Raw genomic sequence first — 18251 nt, forward strand, 5'->3', positions numbered from 1 at the left:
CTAAGTTTTATACATTTAAAATCATAAGTGTCATTTTGTTTGAATGGTTTCAGAATAAATATTCTAAATGTAAAGTGTTAACAGTTTTATATATTATCATTATAAAAACCCTGCACAACAAGCTTATCAGTTAATGAAACGGTGATAGCCTTACAGGAGGAATGTTGATTAGTTGATTCTCTGAGATACTTGAAGACCTGCTGTACTGTATAAAACCTGATCTTTAACCCTCAGTCTCTCCCTTTAAGCGACAGTGTGCATGAAAGAAGGCCATGTAAACAGTATGAGTTCCAGACACTGACTCTAGAGGGCTCTCTAATCCAGCCTTTTTATCATTGCTGACTGTGTTGTTGACATTGCTAATGTGATGGGAGATGATTTGTAACTCTTCTGCTTAGGCATCACTGATGGTCGTAGTAAACAGGGCTGTTTTCTCCACACCAGATTATGATAGCTTTTCTCATGTTGGAAATGAAGAAAAATGTGGAAATTTATGTAATACAGAGGAATCGCTGAGAGTGAGTTTAATTTCATTAGTGTGTGCTATAATGAAGAGGGATATCAGTGGTGGAGTTTGAGGTTTTGTAAAGCTGAGCTGAGTGTTCACTGCGTCTGTCATCAGCGGCAGATCTGGTTGTAGAGTGACTTGACTTGAAAATGCAATACTTAATCATGATCAACAAAAATAAAAGAGAAAATCTTCAAAAGTTAAATGTTGCTGATATTCATTTCATCACAAATATCTTATGTATCCATGTCCATTTTGGATGTTCTGCTGAATTCATTGCAGTTCTGATAATTTTTTACAGTGTTCAGTTTTTGATTGGACATTAACAAATAGAATTCATTTATAAAAATGCTGACAGACACATGCAGACCTTAAATGTCAATCATGTTTAACATTTACAGGCACTAGTTCAGATTGATTTGATTATGTGTAGCACTGCTTTTTAAAAATATATTCATCCAAAACTTTTCTGGAAGCTGCAATTTTGTTGATGTTTCTCTAAATTTGCTCTAAAACTATGCTTGCTTTTGTCCATCCCAGCCTCTAGTATCAAAAAATATACAGCGTTTGTTGTAAAAGTATTTTTTTTTATTCATGTCCCCTTAGTGCATCATTAAACAGTCTCTGTAAAGACACCTATGTGCTTCAGAATTATTTTTGTGTTAATTAGGTTTCATAAAAGTTGAATAAAAAACGTTCAGGCAATTTGTTATGACCTATCTTGAATGTAAAATATATGCCATCATTTGACCCACTATAATTTTGTGACGTCACTAGCTAGTTCTTGCAATGTCCTGCAATGTTCCTCAAAGTAATCTCTGCTAGGGCTGCATGATATTAGAAAAAACTGATATTGCAATATTTCATTTCCTGCAATATATATATATATGCAATTTCATCAGTTTATTTGAATAGCTTGTAAAGACTTCATTATTTTAAATCAATTGGGGTGATTCTATAGGATAGCTTATCTGTTATCTGCATGAAATATTATTTAAAAAAAGACAAGCTAAATACAATAGAGAAAAGATGGAAATGAACAATGATTTATGATTGAGTCAAACAGAATTCAGAAGCAGAAATTAAATAATCACTGTATAAAATTAATAACACTGTATTTATTTAATTGAGTAAATAATTATATATACAATTAATCTTTAAGATACAAATATTTATCTTATTGTGCCCGAAACTTTAAACTTTCACTCGGGTGAGTTTACAATTTGAAATGACTCCACCTTGTTGTTAACTGTAATGTCTGGTCAGCTATGATCCTGAATCCTATTGCGGACTCGCGCTTTGCGATATCGATGCTGAAATGATATATTGTGCAGCCCTAGTCTCTGTCCAACTCTCATGCCTTCTTGTAAAAAAGTAAAGTGGCTAACAAATGTACGTTTTGTTTTTCTGAATTTTAACAATAAAGGGATTGAGACATGCAGCCTGCTCTGTTCAAATGTAGAAGGTCACATGTCCTCAAACAAAAAATCTAGCTTCAGAAGAGGCAACAGTGAAACGGCTTAATTTTAGATATGAAGAGAATGTCCCAGAAAGAGTGGGCAAATACTTGTGTGTGTATGTTTTTAACATTTTTTAATTATGCTGCTTTTCTGGCAAAATGAAGCTGGGCTTGCATCAGAATTGCATTAAATGATGTAGCTGAGCTTAAAATTGATCTGAATAACATTAATAATTTTATATGCAGTATATATAACTCTTGTTTATTTTAGTTGTAGTTAGCCAGCTTCAGTTCACTAATGTTTAGAATCAGATCACCGACCTTCATGTGCAGAGGTGTGTGTCAGTTTGGTGTTACAGTATGTTGTTCAGCTGAGCAGTTAAATCCATCACTTTTTTATGTATAGATATTTGAACTTTGTTTGAACCCTTTTTACACTGATAATGGCGGGCTGCAATGTCAAGCAATGAAAATGATATGCAATTAAACATGTCTCAGATGGTTTGGCGCCATCTTAGCTACAAATAATCCATCACACTGCAAAAAAGCTTGTCTTACCTAAAGGTTTTGTCTTGTTTCTAGTCCAAATATCTACCAATTCTTACATCAAGAAGCATTTTCTAGACAAATAAAAATCTTGTTGTTTTGAGAAGTAATGTGTCAAAATTAAGTTTTTCTTTAAAACAAGCAACATAATCTGTCAATGGGGTAAACAAAATCATCTTGTTTTCTATTTAAAATAAGATCATTTTGCTCACCCCACTGGCTGATTATTTAGCTTGTTTTAAAGAAAAACTCACTTAATTTTGGCATATTATTTCTTAAATTAAGACAATGAGTTTTGCTTGTCTAGAAAATACTTTTACAGTAGATTTAAGAATATTTAGATATTAAGACTAGAAACAAGACAAAAAAAATTAGATGGATGTCAGTAGATCAGACAGTAGAAGCTTGAGGCTCTGCTAAACACTGAATGTGTTGTGCACTGGTTATATCTCCTCAAGAATGGAATGGATCATTACCATCCATTTGTGATCCAACTTCAGAGAGGAGCAGTTGGGGCGGGTTATTTACACTACCATTGAGTAAATAACCAAAGTAAGTTTCTTTAGGACCTTCAAAGAATCATGAGCATTCTATGTCACCTTTAATGAACACTTAGAAGATACAGTCTAGATTTTAAGTCAAGATTTTAAATCTGCCAAAATTTTCTGTAGTACCATTCCTAAGGTATGTGTAAAATCTTTCGTTTACATTTCTTTTTAGTTTTTTAGGACAACAGGATCTTCAGCAGAAAAAAATATCCAAAGATGCTGTTTTAAATGGTAAAGAATTGTTTTTAAAAACAAATGAAGACAGCAGAATCAATGATTTATTTGATTTAGCCTGACATTTTTACTGTAACAAAAATATTGTAAACCTTTCAAAAAATAAAATAATTTGTTTTCAAAGGAGAAAAAAGTTTTTATTTTTACCCAGACAGTTCAAAAGAATATATTTTAGAGCAGTGAGCACAATTCTGTGTTACCATGAAACCGTAATAATATTATCCAAGGATGTCATAACGTCAGAATCTTATACCGGCCGATGCCTACTACACTTTGGTGTTATTTTGTATTTTGGTGAACATATAATCAAATATTATGTGATTCAACAACTAATATACTGTATCTGCTCTTTTGAGGGGAGGAGAACACTAAATAGTACTGTTACTTTAAGAGGAAAGTATCCCAACCCCAACGGTCATGTGTTCATGTGTCCAATACAGCAGAACACCGGCCTCATACCACACACACACACACACACACACACACACAGACAGACAGAGGAGTTAAAAAGCTGCGTCAGCCTTATGACAGATTCAGTGCTGTTTGTGGCCCCCTCTCCACTCCCATTCTGCACACACACAGCCCATGGCCCTGTGTCAAAACTGCTAGTTGGAGATGAGAGCTGGACGCGGGAATGTTTTGAGGATCTGGGTGTAAACTCTGGCATTCTCGGGAGTGGATTTGGGAGGTTTCTTTTCTTTGCCAAGTTAATAAGAGAAGAAAGCAACTTTGGAATGCGCTGTGTCTTTTTGGTTGCTTTTTGTCTTTTGGTCTCTTAATTTTTTACAGAAAAAAACGTTGATGTGAATACCAGATGCCTTCACTTCCTCATTCCTCCTCAAGCTGCTTTCTCGAAATGATTTTCCTCATCACACGGAAGATTGCTCAGACATTTTAGATGCTGTACTTTTTTTAGTCACATCTCTGATCATCAGTGTTTAAACAAAATGGGGATATACACCGATTGGAACTGGACCTGAAAAAAACCCCACCATTAGTGCTGTCATTCTCTCATTTGCTCTTGCTCTGCCAGGAACGTATTGATCAGAGCAAAACCAGCGCTGTTGTCATGTGCTGTTTACAGACAGCTGCGAGTCAGTGAATGATCGGCAATAAAGTAACTCATTCAGTCGGCTTGAGTTTGGACAATCAGCTTATAGCTCTTTGTCATTTACTCTCTGCTGTATTAAATAACCAGGCTGTGGCCTGACAGTTTGTTTAAAAGGGTGTCAGTGGATTAATTATACTTATTGTTTACAGAAAGTCAGGGTAAGTTGATTAAAAAAATGAATTGAAACTTTTTACTTCCCTCAGAAGAAGGCACATGAAGCTCTCTGCGTGGTAAGTTTGTTCAGCAGTGTCCTCCTTCTAAAAAAAGGGGCATTGATGATAAGCTTGGAGAAAAAAAATGTTAAAATGGACACTGAACTTGAGTTCTGAGAAGAAAAACAAGATAATGTCACACATGGAGGCTATGACTGAGAGATTTACAGAGATCTGATGGGGATGGCTGAAAAAACAGCAACATTTAGAGTCTAAAGGACGTTCTTGCTTTGTTTTGGACTAATGCTGGAGGAAATCCACCTATTTCGTGAACTCTGAACTATCAGCAGCCTTTCCTGCCTGTATATCACTGAGAGCCATGAAGAATCCTGGGTGGAGTCCTTATGGAATATCAAGCTTTTAAGATTCTTTTCTTGATATATTTTTAATACTGAGTGCTGTGTTTTGAGAAGCGGCTCTGTTGTGCATTCGAATTCACGTTGGCATTTTATTTGCTCATGTTTTCACCTTCAGAGGAGACATTTTGTTTCATTTATTATATCTGTGACATTCTTGATAAGATATGAACGATTGGTTAAAGTGTTTCTTTGCTGCATTCAAATCAGTGTGTGATGGTGCAGAGACAGACTTTCAAAGAGCTTTTTGGCTGATTTGAAGTGAATTTATTGTAAACGTGTTGTCTTGGAGGAATCGTGTGCATCGCCACAGGATTCTGTTCTGCTTTCCGACTGTTGACCGCAGCTTCTGTAGCTGGCACGATGAAACTTGTATGCATGAGAGGATGGTTTCTAATTAATGCTTGCAGTGTTGGAAACTGCTTGACCGATTACATACTCACTTTCTGACTACTGGGATGTGGTGCCAAATACAGGGGCTTCCATGGATATTAGTAGTACATTTGACAACATGGACACTGGACTGACACAAGACAGACCAGTACAAATGTCCTCATTCTACAAAGAGATTGAGCCTGTTGGTGAGTTACTGAAATCTGCTGTGTAGCCTTATGAGGGTGTCAAACTTACTTGTTTCTAATAATTGTTTAAAGTTGAGTTTCAAGCAATACGCCATTTTTTTTTAAACCTGTGCCACATATATATGAGCAATATCACATGAGTAGCAGTGTAATATGTCTGTATATCGGCACTGGTGGGAGGTGTGCGTTGGCTTGAGGCCACAGGTCGAGGCCGCTTCTCTGCATCCACCACCAGTCCACCACCAGTGAAGTACTAGAATTTGACTGATTCTTTGGCATACTCTGATGACCAAACAGGAGATTTTGCTGACATTTTAAGATTATAAGGCTGAACTGCAGGAAATGGCATCAGTCTACAGAGATTTCCCAATATTTCACTGTTGCAATCAGGAGATCACAATAATTATCCCTGAAAAGGCCAAAGCAAAGCAAACACTACCAGATCACTATGGTATAAATACAGCACTACAAAATACAAAAGAGAGTGATTAACTTAGTATGTTACTTACCTTTCCTATAATGATTTGTTCAGTTGTAGATTGAAATTTATGCTAAATTTTTCTCCCTATAAGGACTTATAATGCGGTCTCTGTTACCTTCTTGTGGCGGAATGTCAACCGTCAATTTCTTGGATCTGCTGATGACCGTCAACATGCAGAATCTCCGGAATTATAAATATTTAAAAAAAAGGCTATCCTTATAGATAAACTGCATAGTTGCAAACTAAGAAAAAGCTATAAAAAAAAGTAATAAAACTAAAAAAAGCCAAAAAAGTACATTATTTTGTCCAATAGCTGCAATATTTGTTGAAGTCTAATGAGCTTATTACTCTGCTTGTAATGTGGGTGGAGTAATACACAAGGGTGAGGAGGCTGAACGAGTGCTGATATTGCAGAATATCGCATGGCTATCAGCCAATCAGGTTCAAGAACCAGACAGGACTGTTGTATAAATGTGATGTATGTATGCATGCATGTATGTATGTTTGTATGTGTGTATATGTATATCTATATGTATTTTCAGAGCAAACTAATGTTTAATCTAAAATTAAATTGCGAAAGGTTATAAAGTATAATAGGTAACAATTTGCGATTAGCTGATTATGGAAACATTTATTTCTGAGTCAGAAGTTCACACACACATTTGGCACATAGATAAGTTAAATAATAAAATATAATAAATAAAGTACAACAAATAAATACTTTTTCAAAATAGATGTTATAAAGTTAATGGATTAAAATCAATAGACAGAAAAAGGCAGAATTATTCATTTCTATGGTAGTTTTAGAAATAAATCAGCTGATTTTTATTAGTTATTAATTTTAATGTGCTATTGAAATCATTAAATAATGTGGTAAATTGACTTTTGCCAACTATTTGAAGGCTTATGGTACAGTGTTGATGAAAAATCATCTAATATTTTTCTTCCTTCTCTACACAGATGGAGCAGGAAATCATGATGTTGTAAATAATGTCACCATCCCCGCCTCAGGAGCATCAGATCCTAGGGCCCAGAATTCTTTGCAGCAGAGCTGGGAAATGAACTTCCAAGAAGCAGCAATATACCTGCAGGTCATTATCTGATCCGCTACAATCTTAATGAAGCAACAAAATAGATTAACACCAACACACACTCAGTTCAGGGTTAATTAAAGTTTTGTCCTGCTCATTTGTTTTTGTTTGTCCTCAGGAGGGAGAGAATAACGACAAGTTTTTCACTCATCCTCGAAGTGCCCATGCGCTCAGTGCCTACCTGTTTGCTCACAGTCATCTGTTCTATGTGGTGGAGCTTCTGACTGCGGTGTTACTCATGCTCCTGTCCCTCTCAGAGGCTCCTGCCGTCCCCTTCCTCCGCCTGGACGTCTATGTATGGGACTTCTACTTTACTATGTGTCTAGGGGCTTTGGTTTTGTAAAACTGTAACTACTTTTGAATGAAATTATTTATTTTGTTCATAAAAAAAAGTAACAATAAGGAATTTGCCAGTGTTACGCAAGATTTGTTTAAACTTTTTTTTCAGTAATCAATCTTAAATAAAGTTTATCTCGTAGATATGTTAAACACAGCTATTTTTAACATTGAAAATAATTTATTCTTGGTTAAAAATCCCACCTTCGAATCCAAAGCCACTAATAAAAGGCTATATTTTCAACAAATGGCAAACAGAATGGGATGAGGGCCCAGATTATAAACTTTTTGAAATTCAGCCAGAAATAGGAAGAAAATCGAATTTATTTTTTAAGTCACGACATGATGAGATTGTTTATACAAAATGCTGCATTGGACACACGAGAGACTCATGCATGAACATTTATTCAAAGGAAAAGAACCCCCAAAATTTCTATATTGCAACAGATACCAAATTGTTAAACATATTCTTGTGGAATGCCCTATTTTTAATGTTACCAGACAACAATTTTTATCTAGAGAGACTTTAAATGAAATATTTTTAAATGTGAATCCATCTAAAATTGTACAATGTTTATCTAAACTAATCCTTAAAAAATTTGTAGATTTTTATCTCATTATCATTATTATTATTTATGTAGTTTACCTTGTATATTATTTATTGCTGTTGATGACTTTTCATTGTTAGAATAATTTTATAATCATAGAAAATCTGTATTTATAAAATGTGGTAAACTTCATCTGTTGTTTTTTTTTGCCATGACATAGCCATAGAAGCTGAAATGGCAATGAAATTAAAACTCTCTCTCTCTCTCTCTCTCTCTCTCTCTCTCTCTCTCTCTCTCTCTCTCTCTCTCTCTCTCTCTCTCTAATTCTTAATCATCAAATCTTAGAATGATTTCTGATGGTTCATGTGACACTGAAGATTGTTTGAATGTCACAGACATAAATAGCATTTTAAAATATATTAAAAGCTTCTATTATTATTATTATTATTATTTACAATATTACTGTTTTAAACTGTCAGAAAATGGTGAACCTGTGAGACTTTTTTTTTTTTACCAAACTTTTACTAAGATTTTACCAACCCTTAATGTTTAAATGGTTTGTGGTAATGTGTTCAAGCTTCACATTTTCTACAGAAGCAAAAATAGTCTTGTTTTAAAAAATATTATGTCAAAATTAAGTGTTTTTTCCTATGGTGTAAGCAAAATAATCTTATGGCAAAAGAAAAAAAAAGAATTATTTTGCTTTGTCCATTGAAAGATTGTTTTACTTGTTTTAAGGAAAAATTCACTTAATTTTGGCATATTATTTATTAAAACAACACAATATTTTGCTTGTCTAGAAAATGCTTCTAGATTTAAAGGTGCAGTATGCAAGTTTGACACCCAGTGGTTGAACTAGCTATTGCACTCCGGGATCAAAACAAATGCAAGCACAGATTGCCAGATTGAGCACAGGAGTGAGTGATTTAAACCGTGTTCTTAAGTAAAGCAATAGCACCCGATAGAAGGAAAAATTTTCATATTAAAAGGAGTTTTTGTTCTAACCAACACCTCGAATTGATATATTAGAAACAGCTTCTATTTCTCACAGGTGGAAAACAGAAAACTGACAATGATCACCTCAGGTACACCTCATGTGCTTTATTCAGTTTTAAATGCAAACAATGTTAGTTTGAATGCCATTTTACATGACATCTATTGCCATACTACTGAAAGCAGCAGCAGATAGTTTACCTTAGATCTTGAAAATAAAATAATAAGTTTGAAATTGAACTTTAGAACTGTGACTCAAAACCAACACATATCAGTGATTCAGCATGTACATTAAATAATGCTAAAGAGGTTTACTATGTATTAATGAGATTGTAAACCTTACCATTTCGTGAGTTAGTGCTTCTGAATGACTTTATTTGAATTTCTGTTATGTTTTGTCTGGTGCAAACAGCCAAATTGCTTATCACTGCAAATCTCCTCACGAGGTGCTTGTTGTTAGGACATGGGTTTAAAATGTAACATGCTCATCTAATGTTTACCAGACATCACATTTTGGTCACGTACACATGCTTTGAGATCCTTTCTGAATGAATGAATAAAATATGTGGTTTTCCACCATGGCAACCCAGGGTGCTGAAATATAATTGGCTAAAGTGGCATTGGGCAGGTAAAAATGACCAAAGCAAAGACAGCGTTCCGGCACAGAAAACACAAGAAGAAAATCTGACTTCAACATTTTTTTTCAGATAAACAAGAATGGCATGTCGCTAGGCATGTTTCTTAAATATCTGCAAACATATTATGGTATTTTTATGCTTTAGAAGAGTCAAAAACTTTAAGAATTTTTAGATGTATTGTGATCAAAACAAAACAAATTAAGTAAGAAAATATTTTTTTTTTGCATTGTATGCCATCACTAACAGATATGATCAAGGCTTTTATGAAATACTATAAAGGTCTTTTCTTTTTCCTGGAAGGTTCACGCAACACTGGAGTTATTGGCTTTGGTAATGGTGGCCTTTGAGTTGTGTATGAAGCTCCGATGGCTTGGCTTCCACACTTTTATACGACATAAGAGGACCATGGTGAAGGTTTGTGCTATTTTTATTATTATTTCAAAATGTTTGGCTTTGTGTTTGGATTTGGTGCACACATACTAACAGTTCAAATGTTATCTTCTCTGTTTTTGTGTGTATCTCAGACGAGTGTCCTGTTTATTCAGTTTATTGAGGCGATTGTGGTCTTAGTCCGGCAGACGTCCCACCTGCGCGTCACAAGAGCCCTGCGACCAATCTTTTTGGTGGACTGCCGTTACTGTGGAGCCGTTCGCAGGCATGCAGAGCTCAAAATTTCTAATACTACTACTAATGTTTTATATTTTAATAATAATTATTTTTTATTGATTGAATATAGAAAAAATAGAAAAAAAATGTCTACTAAATATTGTTATTTCTTTTATAGTACTTTTGTAGTGGTCCAATACAGTGGTGAAAATAAGTATTAAACACATCACCATTTTTCTGCACTGTTGACTTGAATTTTTCACCGGATGTTGGTAACAACCAAAGTAATCCATATTTGCAAAGAAAAAAACTAATTAGTTTACAAATTAAGTCATGTGTAATGAAATGAAATGACACATGGGAAAAAGTCTTAAACACATGAAAAAAGGGAGGTGTAGAAAGGCATGGAAAGATCAAACAGCAGCTGAAATCCCTCAGTAGATAGAAACAATCATCTGCAGCCTCTTTTGTCATTATAAATATATATTTTAGCTGCTTCAGTCCAACATCTACATTACCAAGATGATGAAGATGAAAGCAATATGGACATTTTAGAAAAGAAATGATCCAAAACACAGCCAAAGATACTCTCAAATGCTTTCAGAGAAAAAAAAATAAAGTTGTAGAATCACCAGACTTGAATTCAACAGAAAATACAAATTAAAGGTCAGATTTGATATACAAGAGTCACAGAATTATTAAAATGTTTACAGTTTGTTGAAGTCAGTGAAAAGAATCACACTTGAGTCATCTTTGAGCTGCCATCACCAAAAAAGCCCATATCTGTTAAATGCATTTCAGTAGTTCAGTACTTTCTCCTTTTGCCATTCCTTTGCTATTAACTCATTTTTTAGATTTTTTTTGTGTTGTTTTATTTTTATGTTTGTATTGTTTGGGATTTTACCAAAATCTGGTTCCATTCCATGTCAACAGCTCCTTTACAAATATTGTTCCCAGGAAAAACATGACACGTTCGATCCTTATTTCCCTCACTTTATATGCAACAATCGACTCAAGGTCATGTGTTAGTGTTTTTATTCTACACTAGTGGCTGCAGTTCACTTAATCACAGGAAAGTTGATATAAAGCACATCCTTGACTGAATACAATATGATATTCCAACACCGTATCTGTCTTTTTGTCCTTCCTTAGAAACTTGAGGCAGATATTTCAGTCTCTTCCTCCCTTCATTGATATTCTTCTGCTGTTGCTTTTCTTCATGGTCATCTTTGCCATCCTGGGATTCTGTTTGTTCTCAGCAAACACAGCCGATCATGTTAGTTCATCACAATCACATGCTCTAATTTATATTTCATGCTTTTGTCTTTCTTGCAAACAAACTGTATCCTTTTTTTTCTTCTAGTATTTTAGCACACTGGAGAACAGCATTGTGAGTCTGTTCGTCCTCCTGACCACTGCGAAGTAAGTATGAACTTTGGTGCACACATCCTGATTAAGATAACACGACTCTTGAGTTGCAGTGGGGTGGTTTTATGTCTTCCTGTAACTGAGCTAGTCATTTGAATCTTATCAGCTCAAGCCCCTGAAGGGGAACTATAGAATCGCTCAGATCCTCTGTTATCAGCATGCCCCTGTTTGCTATAATCTCTTTAGTAGACTTACAGATGAGTTTTTCTTCTTCTTTTTTTTTCTTTCTCCTTCACTAGTTTTCCAGATGTGATGATGCCGGCGTATTCGAAGAATCGTTGGTCATGCATTTTCTTCATCGTGTATCTGTCCATCGAGCTCTACTTCATCATGAATCTGGTCAGTAACAAACAGCATCCTATTTATCATGCATTGTAATAGAGCTGGGTGATACGATAAGTCTTCTTAAATCCGGATAATGATATAAAGTGGTCCCTTGCTATAACACGGTTAATTTTTGTGGCCTCGCAGTTTGGCAGTTTTTTTTTTTGTGCAATTTGACGTGCTTTTTTTCTATAGTGCATTGTGTTCTGCGTCTTGACTGGCTGTAGACCATTTTAATCAGTCTTCTTCATGCCGTGTCTCCTGTGCAGTACAGAATGTGTTTAGCTTGCCAAATTTAGAAAAATCTTCGATCGCTAGTAGCGTGACTGAAGTGTTGTACTGTATGTGGCAAGTTTTCTCTCCACAATGTCGACGGAATATTCTGCTCTGTCAAAGGCACCTGCGGTAGCACCCAAAACGCAGAGAAATATGCTAACCATCACACAAAGTGTTGAACTTCTGGACATGCTAAAAGAAAGTAGAAGTTACACAGCTGTAGGGCGCCATTTTGGAATAAATAAATGAAGATCAAATGATTTGATCTTTGGTTTAATTCTATAACAGTGGACTTATTTTTCTACAAATGTTTGAACTTTAAAAGTGTTTAAACAAGCGAGAAAAGTGAAAATGTAATGCCTGTCTGAGAAAAGTGTATATAGTTTGTAGTGAAGGGTTTTACTGCCTTAAAACATCTATAATAATTGTAAAAAAATAAAGGTAAGTACTTTGTGGATTTCGCCTATTGCTGGTTATTTTTAGAACATAACTTTCTCGAATAACAAGGGACCAGTGTAGTATACTTTCTGTAAACTCAATCAACTATTATTTTTGATTATTATTTTTTATTTTATATTTAAAAAAAAATAGACTTAAAGGCAACTTAAAAGCGCCTCTCATGTAGAGAATCTTTTTTTTTTGTATTTTCGATTGGATTTAAGTCAGATGATTGGCTGGGTTATTCTGTAGCTTGATTTTCTTTCTCTGAAAGCATTTGAGAGTTTCCTTGGCTGTGTATTGGATCATTGTCTTGCTGAAATGTCCACACTGTTTTCATCTTAATCATCCTGCCTATGTAGATGTTGGACTGAAGCAGCTGATATTAATTTTCAATGACGAAGGGCAGAGGGTTGCTGAAGAACCACTGAGAGATTTCAGCTACTGTCTGAGATTTCCATGCCTCTCTACAGCTCCCTTTCTTCATGTGTTCAATACTTTTTCTTGTATCATTTCATTTTATTACACATAACTTAATTTGTAAACTAATTAGATTTGGATTTTTTTCATATATGAATTTCTTGGTTGATATCAACATCTGGTAGAAAGTTCAAGTCAACAGCACTTTTAGAAATATGTTTTCTGAGATAAATGGTGGCGTGTTGAATACTTAGTTCTCCCACTGTACATCGTCTTATTTTGCACAGCCCTACATTGTAAAGTTGATGTAAGCTTGCTTTGACTGTTTGCCTCATAGCTCCTAGCGGTGGTTTTTGACACGTTTAATGGAGTTGAGAAGATGAAGTTCAAATCTCTACTTCTACACAAGCGATCAGCCATCGAGCATGCCTTCCAGCTGTTGGTTAGTCGGCAGGTGCGATTTATACACTTCACAGTGTTCTTCATCTCCTCATTTACTGAAGCCTTGTGTGTTATGTCAGTGAATGTGTTCAATCTACCTCTGTTTTTTTTCATTTAGAGGCCAGATGGCGTGTCTTTGAAACAGTTTGATGGACTGATGCGATTTTATCATCCACGAATGACTCCACGTGATCGCTTTCTTACTTTTAAAGCCCTCAACCATTCAGGTGCACCCATGCTGAGGTACAAACTCACATATGTTGTTATTGGTGGTTAATGAGAACTCTCCATTCTGTATGTGTGATATATTTTCAGGGTGTTCGCGGGGTCTTAAAAAGCCTTAAAATGTCCTAAATTTCAAAAACAAAATTTTAGGCCGTAAAAGGTCTTAAATTGATTGAAATGTTGTTTTGTAGGTCTTAAATCATTTTAAACGGATCTTAATTTTCCTTTGTTTATGTAAAGCTACCTAATCAATCCAACACACATCCAATCACCAACAAGTACATATGAATAAAATAAACTGAATAAACAGTCTGTTGAGCATACATTTAGTTTTTAATGAGTTTTTTTTAAATGTTGTTAATTATGTTTAATAGTTATATTGCAAAAGATATATGTATATAACTAGGGTATGCTTGCTTTGACACATTTTAAAAAGTGCCTAAGAAATGACTAATTAGAATTATAGGCAAATCATATTAGATAGGGCAAGTACATTTTTCTCCTTATGGACCATTAATAAATCTTTAGCGTTTAGCCCTGTATACGTCTGAAATTTCATTCTTCGTGGTCTTACTTTGTAACTTAGCAGAACGTAGCAGAAACCCTCATTTTTTACTGTAAAAAAACTTATTTTATGGTCCTACACCTAAAAATGTTTTAGGTGAGGCCAAAGTTTAATGTGATAAGATTCTGGTAAGTATGTTTTTAGTGTTTTGAATTATGAGGACACATGCAATGTCCTCGTAAACCACCTTAATAGAGTATAACTAGGTCACAACCATGTTATTATGCACATTTCTGTTTTTGTAAAACACCAAAACCAGTACACACACACACACACACACACACACACACACACACACACACACACACACACACACACACACCCACACACACACACACACACACACACACACACACACACAGACACACACACACACACACACACACCTTCATGCACTCACGTTCTTATCATTATTTGATCAGATGTTGATCAATTAACAAACGACTTGTCACTTGTCAAGTTTATTATGTGACCCACCAGCCCCAAGGATATATATATATATATATATATATATATATATATATATATATATATATATATATATATATATATATATATATATATATCAACATCATATTTATATCGTATTTTGTTTATTTTTGCCTTTTTCTGTAAATATTGACGAATGTTCTAATTATATTGTGAAATTTCTGATATTGTGATTTTGATTGTGATTCTTAAACAGACTAATAATGATCGTATTATCTGTTATATGACTGGTAAATGCCCTCATTAAAGGAGATGTTGCTCCAAAACGTAAATTTTGCAAAAGCAACCTAACTGTCATTTACATACTTTTACAATGCCTTATTTTGAATGTTATCAGACATTAATTTTTATCTGTTCAGAATAGTAGAATTTGGATTATTACTATTTTAGTTTTAGATTTTTGTCTTATTTTATGTATAATTAATTGTTGTTGATGCCTTTTTTTTTGTTATAAACCTTTTATTATAGAAAATTTTGTAAAAAAAATGTTTGTAAATTTGTGCTGTTTTTGCTATGAAATAGCCAGGGAAGCTGATATGGCAGTAAACTCAAAACATTCTCTTTCTCTCTTGATATAATGATGATAATAATAATAATGAAAATGTATCTGTGCTTATGTTTTAGTCTCCAGGACTTCTATAAATTTTATGAAGTGATCGGACTGAAGTGGAAGGTCAGATTGCACACACTGTCACATGAATATCCTCCCCAGCTGTATGTTAAATCCTCCTGATCCTGAACATCTGCTATGTGCGTATGTGTATTTGTGTGTGTGTGTGACAGGCACGACGAAGTGGAGAGCACTGGTTTGATGATCTTCCTCGCACTGCATTGCTCATTTTTAAAGGTCTTTAGGGCTTCTTTGTTATAATGATTTATTACATTAGATTTACTGTTTTACGTTAATTCACAATGACCAGATTCCTTCGTGAATAGTTTAAACCAGATATAATCTTTCATATTTTTTTTAATTTTTATTATCATTATGCTTTTTTTTAACAGGAATCAATTTACTTGTGAAATCGAAAGCTTTCCAATATGCAATGTGTAAGTTCAGTCACAAAATACTTAACATGTCTTACTAACACTTACCTACCAGTTACTAACATGATCAGTATTTGTTCAGTATTGTCATAGACTGTATGGTTCAAAAGTTTGGGGGTCAGTAACATATTTTACTCATTTAATTGGAAATGCAACAATTTTATATAATGCATCAAATAATATTAGACTGACAACTACTTTTATGTTTTAAAAAGCTGTTTATTTATGTGAAGGAAAAAAACAAGTTTAGTAGCCATTGCTTATAACCTTCAGAAATCATTCTCACATGAACAGTTAATGGATTTTTTGTAAACATATTTTTAGTGTGTATTTTAAAATCACTGTAATTATATATTCGTTTTAACTGTAACATTTAATCAACATAATGCAATTTTGTTTTAAATAAATCATACTGACACCCAAAACATTCAAATGTTTTGTACTTTATCCACCTAATATTTCCTGTATGTCTAAAAATACTTTCTATTTTCCGATGATTGACCTGTTATAGATCTGGTAGTAGCCGTCAATGGCATCTGGATCCTAGTGGAGACAAACATGTTAAATGGTAAGATCTGCTTGGGAAATGGAACAGCTGTGCTGCAGTTCCAGATAATTCCATGAATTCACAATTCAGAAATGCTTGTAATCACAGGAAACTGTTTTCTCTGTGTGAAACCAACTGAATTAGGCTCTCAGGGAACTCTTTTCTTCTTTTCTCTTCCCACAGATGGCATCTCATGGACTCGTGTCGTCCCCTGGAGTTACATTATTTTCCTTACAAGTAGGAAATTGTCTAAAATTGAATCATCAGTGAATCCTCTGAATGTAAATGTCTTAAAAAAACAAGGGTTCCATTCAAATATTAATTTTTTTATTATTATTATTTATCTTCTCTTTATGTTTCGGTGGAATGAAGTTTATGGTATTGAGGTGTTGTTGAAGATCACAGGCCTCGGACCCATCACATATTTCAGCTCAGGATGGAACCTGTAGGTAGAACAGACACTCACTTTCATACGAGCACTAACAAACACACATTCACATGGCTTCACCTCTGGATTTGTTTGTATTCACAGCTTTGATTTCTCAGTAACAGTCTTTGCTTTTCTGGGACTGATTGCTCTGGCCTTTGACATGGAGCCGTTCTACTTCATTGTGGTGTTGAGACCTCTTCAGCTTCTCCGGTGTGTGAAGCTTTTTCTAAAAATAATTTTTATTGAACTTTTTTAGGAACATAACCAGTGAGAACAAAGTGGAAAACAAAATTGTGTGTGAAACTTTTTTGTGTTTAGATGTTTTGATGTCTTTTGATTAGGCATTCATTTGAAATTTTGTTTCTGGAATGTTTTATTTTTAAGACTGAATTAAAAATCTGATTCATTCAATAATGTAATAACATATATCAGGGTGTCTGCGGGGTCTTAAAACATCTTATATTTTAAAACCAACATTTTAGGCCATAAAAGATCTTTAATTTACTAAAATATTGTCTTGTTAAAATCACTTAAAAAGGACTTTTTTCCTATTTCCGTATAAAGCTTTACTCTATTCCTAATTCTATTTACCAATATGGTTTAATTATCTTTCTTACAGTAACAATAGAATTGCTTAAATGTTCTTCATGTATTTATAGACTGTACGTGGTGAGGACACTGGCCTGGAATTATAGTTTTTAAAGAGTTTTTTTTTTATGTAATGTAATATAATGTGTGTATTTTAAATGAAAATCGTGTATGGCCATATACCCAAAGTGTTTCACAATCATGGGGCAGGGCTGGAAGGGAGCGGGGGTTGTTGGTCCCCTTCACTAAACCTGAGCATTAGGACTCACACAGAACGCAGGTTGAGCACCCCCTGCTGGCTTTACTAAAACAACTTTCAACAGCAACCTTGTTTCCCGTGTGGTCTCCTCCTGTCGAGGTACTGACCAGGCTCAGCCCTGCTTAGCTTCAGTGAGTAACCGGTCCTGGGCAGTAGGATGATATGGCTGTGGCATTTAACATTAAAAAAATGTTAAAACAATGTTTTGCTTCTTACACCTTCTTTACATACCTGAAACTTGCCTACAGCACTTATTCATTGTTGCTCTTGTAGTTGTGTAAATTGCTTCCTTGTTCCCATTTGTAAGTCGCTTTGCAGAGTTTGCTTGTTTTAACTCTAACCCTAACATTTTTCAAAATATGCGGCAAAGAAATAACTAATAAACTAATAATTTTTTTTTTTTGATGTGGCAAGTTAGAATATTTTTCCGCTGGACAAACTGGGCCATCAGAAAAAAAATCATTAGTTATTAGTCCTGCATAAATATGAAATTTCATTCATAATGGTCTGAAATTTTGTCCTAAATTGT

General features: G+C 34.4%; 1 protein-coding gene across 4 annotated transcripts in view; it reads left to right on the top strand.

Annotated features, from left to right (window-relative positions):
- Positions 1-18251, top strand: part of tpcn1 (two pore segment channel 1) — a 30333-nt gene that overhangs the window by 4032 nt on the left and 8050 nt on the right. For 2 of the 4 annotated variants that reach the window (XM_087253447.1, XM_087253448.1), the window contains exons 1-17: positions 2440-5555; positions 6997-7127; positions 7246-7422; positions 9943-10056; positions 10167-10297; positions 11401-11524; positions 11612-11670; positions 11916-12015; positions 13472-13588; positions 13694-13818; positions 15479-15527; positions 15638-15701; positions 15857-15901; positions 16410-16466; positions 16629-16682; positions 16818-16890; positions 16978-17085. In XM_087253447.1, coding sequence (XP_087109573.1) covers positions 5459-5555; positions 6997-7127; positions 7246-7422; positions 9943-10056; positions 10167-10297; positions 11401-11524; positions 11612-11670; positions 11916-12015; positions 13472-13588; positions 13694-13818; positions 15479-15527; positions 15638-15701; positions 15857-15901; positions 16410-16466; positions 16629-16682; positions 16818-16890; positions 16978-17085 — 1625 coding nt within the window. In that variant the 5' untranslated portion in view covers positions 2440-5458. Of the gene's footprint in view, positions 1-2439; positions 5556-6996; positions 7128-7245; positions 7423-9942; positions 10057-10166; positions 10298-11400; positions 11525-11611; positions 11671-11915; positions 12016-13471; positions 13589-13693; positions 13819-15478; positions 15528-15637; positions 15702-15856; positions 15902-16409; positions 16467-16628; positions 16683-16817; positions 16891-16977; positions 17086-18251 lie in introns of those variants that run through there. The other 2 variants (XM_087253449.1, XM_087253450.1) reach the window with 1 other exon arrangement.

This window comes from Danio rerio, chromosome 5 (assembly GCF_052040795.2).
Source record: "Danio rerio strain M-AB ecotype USA chromosome 5, GRCz13ab, whole genome shotgun sequence".
NCBI lineage: Eukaryota > Metazoa > Chordata > Actinopteri > Cypriniformes > Danionidae > Danio > Danio rerio.